Here is a 3,777-nt window from a genome sequence, read left to right as displayed (position 1 = left end):
CCAGGAATCAAGTTTACTTTGTTGGAGTGGAAAACATTGGTAGGGTATTAAGGAATTTAAGATTCCAACAAAAAGAACCCAATCAAATGTCTGCAACAACAACATATAAAGAATTGAAATTTGTCATAAGATTGTTTAAGAAATTGTAATTGAAGAAAGGGTTGGTTTCGTTGTAAAGGGTGAAGATACTCATAAAAATCTGGTTGAGAGGCCATTCAGCACGATAATTACATTCGATTCAGCCCCATCCTTTTTACCCATTTCTATCAAACCAACAATCGTTATGAATTAGTATAAACACATCCAAATTGAATTACATAACTTTGCCTCCTTTTCGAATTACAATAACTTTCTATTGGATGTTCAAAGGGAAGAATCAAGATAGAAATTACCTGAAATTGAGAAGAAGATACTTATGTAATCAAAATTACTTGCAATTGGAGAAAAACCAGATGGAGAATTCTTTAATAGAACATAAGTGTTTATGATTCTGGAAACCAAGAAGTGTAATTGTGTTGCTTACATCGAAATTACCTGAAATCGGAGAAACTGGCCAGCGACGCACAAAGGATTTGTGGGTGGGGAGAAATACAACTGATGTATCCCGGTCAAAAGGGATTTAAGATTAAGGGGCATTATGGTCCATTCACTTTTTATTTTAATTTTAATGATTTAAGAATATAAAAAAAGGATTATTAAATTTTAAAAATTATCAAAAAATAGATTTTGGTATATACGATATTAGGAAACATTAAGAAGCGCAAATACGATATTTAGTATTTAGGCCGGACAAATATGATATTTAGATATTTAGTAAGTCATACACGAAATGTGCCTTTAAATAAACTAAAAGTTAGAACGTCCTAAAAACTTTGAGAAGCTTATTTTCGAACATTGTTAAATTCTTTGAATACATTTACTATGATTTTAAACATTTCGGATGTGCTCTAACAATTTTTCATTCTTAAGTTTGCCAAAGGCTAAAATATAGAAAATCAAATCGAAGTACCCAAATTATCTCTTTGTTTATCAATATCGACACAGCCAGAAAGACAGTAGTAGTACCTGCGATGGTCCCCCTTTTCATATTTTGTAATTAATAAAGCTGCTAATTTTCTAATAAAAGTCCATTAAGTAAATTAATTTCTCTCCACTTATTACACACCGAACAAAAATTATAATCCATTTAAATATTTCACCCACATAAGTTGTACACTTTTTCCCTGTTTACACACACATGCACAATACCAAACAAGTCAGCCTTCCAATCATACAATTAAATGATAAATTTAGTAACTCTCAAATCTCAATCATACATTGGACCAACCAAAGAAGATGAATCAAAGCTCATGTCCCAATAACTTTAATAAAATTTATATCAAAATTTGACAAATTAATTAAAAAATTATCAGCTATTTAAAAAAAAAAAATCATATAATAAATTATGTCTTCAAATGAAGTGGTAAAACTGCACTTCTTGCGTGGCCAAATGAAAAGAAGCCTCTTCTAAGCCTGCTACTACTAGTACCCGTACTACTGCATTCATTGATGGATTCAATTGCTTCTACATTATTCATCTGGTTCCTTTGAATGATTTCTTGAACAGCTAAATAAAGCTGTCGATCGGATGCTGAATCCATGGAAAACGATCTTCGAATAGGTTGAATTGAGAATTGATCATCGCCCTTTCTTCTACTACTAACATCAATGCATTCATCTCCCATGCTTGAAAGAAGACCGTATTTTTTTCTCAATTTCTTCCCCGTTTTCTTCCTAGGAGAAGGAGTGATTCCAATGGCTTCGCCGGAGGTTGGCTGGAGATCTTCTCCGTCGTTTGTTTGGCCAGTACTTCCTCCACCGCCATTGCCGTTGCTGCTGCATAAATCAATCACAACATAATCTTCTTCATCCAAAGCTGGCGGAGGAATCAGTTGTTGGTGGTCCGGTACCGGAAAATGTGGAGGTATGGAAATGGAAATACTGTTCCTGCAAAGCGGGCAGTTTGGATTGTTTTGTAACCAAACATCGATACAGTCTATATGAAATACATGTGCACAGTTGGGTATCATCCGCAGCTTCTCGTCGTGCTGAAACTCAGCAAGACAAACGGCGCATTCTCCGATGCTGTTATCGGAATCTTTTTGTTTCTGAAACTGGAAGATGGGGATGGAGCGGATGACCGATTCATGGAGACCTCTGGGTTCCGGAGAAGGGAGGTGGTGGGGGACGAGGGGTTGGTGGTGGTTTCTATTCCGGGAAAGAGAGAAGCGGCGGAGGATATCAATTCTGTGCCAGTTGAGGCAGCATTTAATGACGAAAATGTAGTAAAAGACTAAGAGAAAGATGGTGGCAAAGATTCCGATAATGGCAACAGCTATGATAGGGAAACTGGCATGAGATGAATGAGGAGAGAGAGATTTTGCTGGTGATTCATGTGTCATTTGGTTGTGTTTCTGGTGGAAGTGAATCTCCATTTTTCAGAGAGATAAAAGTAGAGAGAAAGAGAAAGAGAGAGTGTGTGCTAATGGAGTTTCATTGAGATGGGTGTGATTGGATCTTGATGCACTTGAGCATCTTCAAAGAGAGAGACAGACAGATATGTGAGTGTGTTCATAATATATATATATATATATATATATATATATATATATATATATATATATATATATATATATATATATATATATATATATGGATGCGTGTTCAGAGTTCCAAAATGTGTGTTCGTTTTGGTGATTCAGAGAAAAAGGTAATTAATGAGAGCAAAGAGTCAAAGGATCTAGGTTTGACTCTGCCTTTTCCAATCTTTCTGAAAAAGTTTCGTTTACATCTTGTAATAACTATATTTGTATTCGGGAAAAAGGTTAATATTTTTGTTGTTGATATTAGGGTATGCGAAATGGAATCGAAGCATAAAATTGAAATATCAGGAAGAAAATTAAGCCACGGAAAAGATAAAATTTTGCACTTTTTGGTATAACTAAGAAATCACCGAAAAGAATTACCAAAATCAATTCTATTGTTTGATTTTATTAAACAGTTTAATGAAATAAAAAATTTTAAACCATGTTTATCGTTTGTAACAACTAAAGTTGTCAAGATCGGAATCCTACATAGGATCGTTTTTGGGTTTGCAAGATCAGAATCGTAAGATTGAGATCGGGATCCTAAAATCCCACAAAATAAAATATAATTTTAATTTATAATTTTTAATCATGAAAAGTATTTCAAACATTCAGTTTTTCATTCAAAAGTTATAAAAACTTCAAAATATTAGTCATAAGCCACAATACAAAATGATAAATGTTAAATTGGTAAAGAGTAAAAGACATAAAGTGGTAAAAAATATTAATTTGCAAAAAAAAAATAAAAAAAAATAAAAAAAAAATCAAGGGAAGGTAGGATCGGATCGGATCTCGATCCTACGATCTTACCTACGATCTTACGATCCTACCTGCGATCCTACCCCAAATACGATCATTTTACGATCCGAATCGTTTTTCATATCTAGGATCGTAGGATCGTACGATCCTACGATCAGGATCGTGATTTTGACAACCATGGTAACAATATTCTTTTACAATATGACGGAGGATTTTTTTTTCCTTTTCTTTTAAAAATTTATCTGATAACAACATGCTAAACAAAAAGAAAACGGTTCTTTTTCGTCAAATAGGGGACCCCGAGTTCACTCCAAGACATCTTTTCTTTGTTGAGCTAGGAACCTGCTTTCCTCTCCCAACATCAAAAAGATACAATCATTATGATTTACATATT

The 3,777-nt window shown here is 33.9% G+C and overlaps 1 protein-coding gene across 1 annotated transcript; it reads right to left on the bottom strand.

Annotated features, from left to right (window-relative positions):
• Positions 1 to 1,325: 1,325 nt before the first annotated feature.
• On the bottom strand, positions 1,326 to 2,578 carry LOC145116161 (RING/U-box superfamily protein). Its single transcript, XM_079052509.1, has one exon. The coding sequence runs from the start codon at positions 2,472 to 2,474 to the stop codon at positions 1,443 to 1,445; it is 1,032 nt and encodes a 343-aa protein (XP_078908635.1). The 5' UTR covers positions 2,475 to 2,578; the 3' UTR covers positions 1,326 to 1,442.
• Between the last annotated feature and the right edge of the window lie 1,199 nt (positions 2,579 to 3,777).

The sequence above is a fragment of the Lactuca virosa genome, chromosome 5, assembly GCF_052849685.1.
Source record: "Lactuca virosa cultivar CGN04683 chromosome 5, Lactuca_virosa_CGN04683_v6, whole genome shotgun sequence".
Taxonomy (NCBI): Eukaryota; Viridiplantae; Streptophyta; class Magnoliopsida; order Asterales; family Asteraceae; genus Lactuca; species Lactuca virosa.
This window is presented reverse-complemented; position numbering and strand designations above follow the sequence as displayed.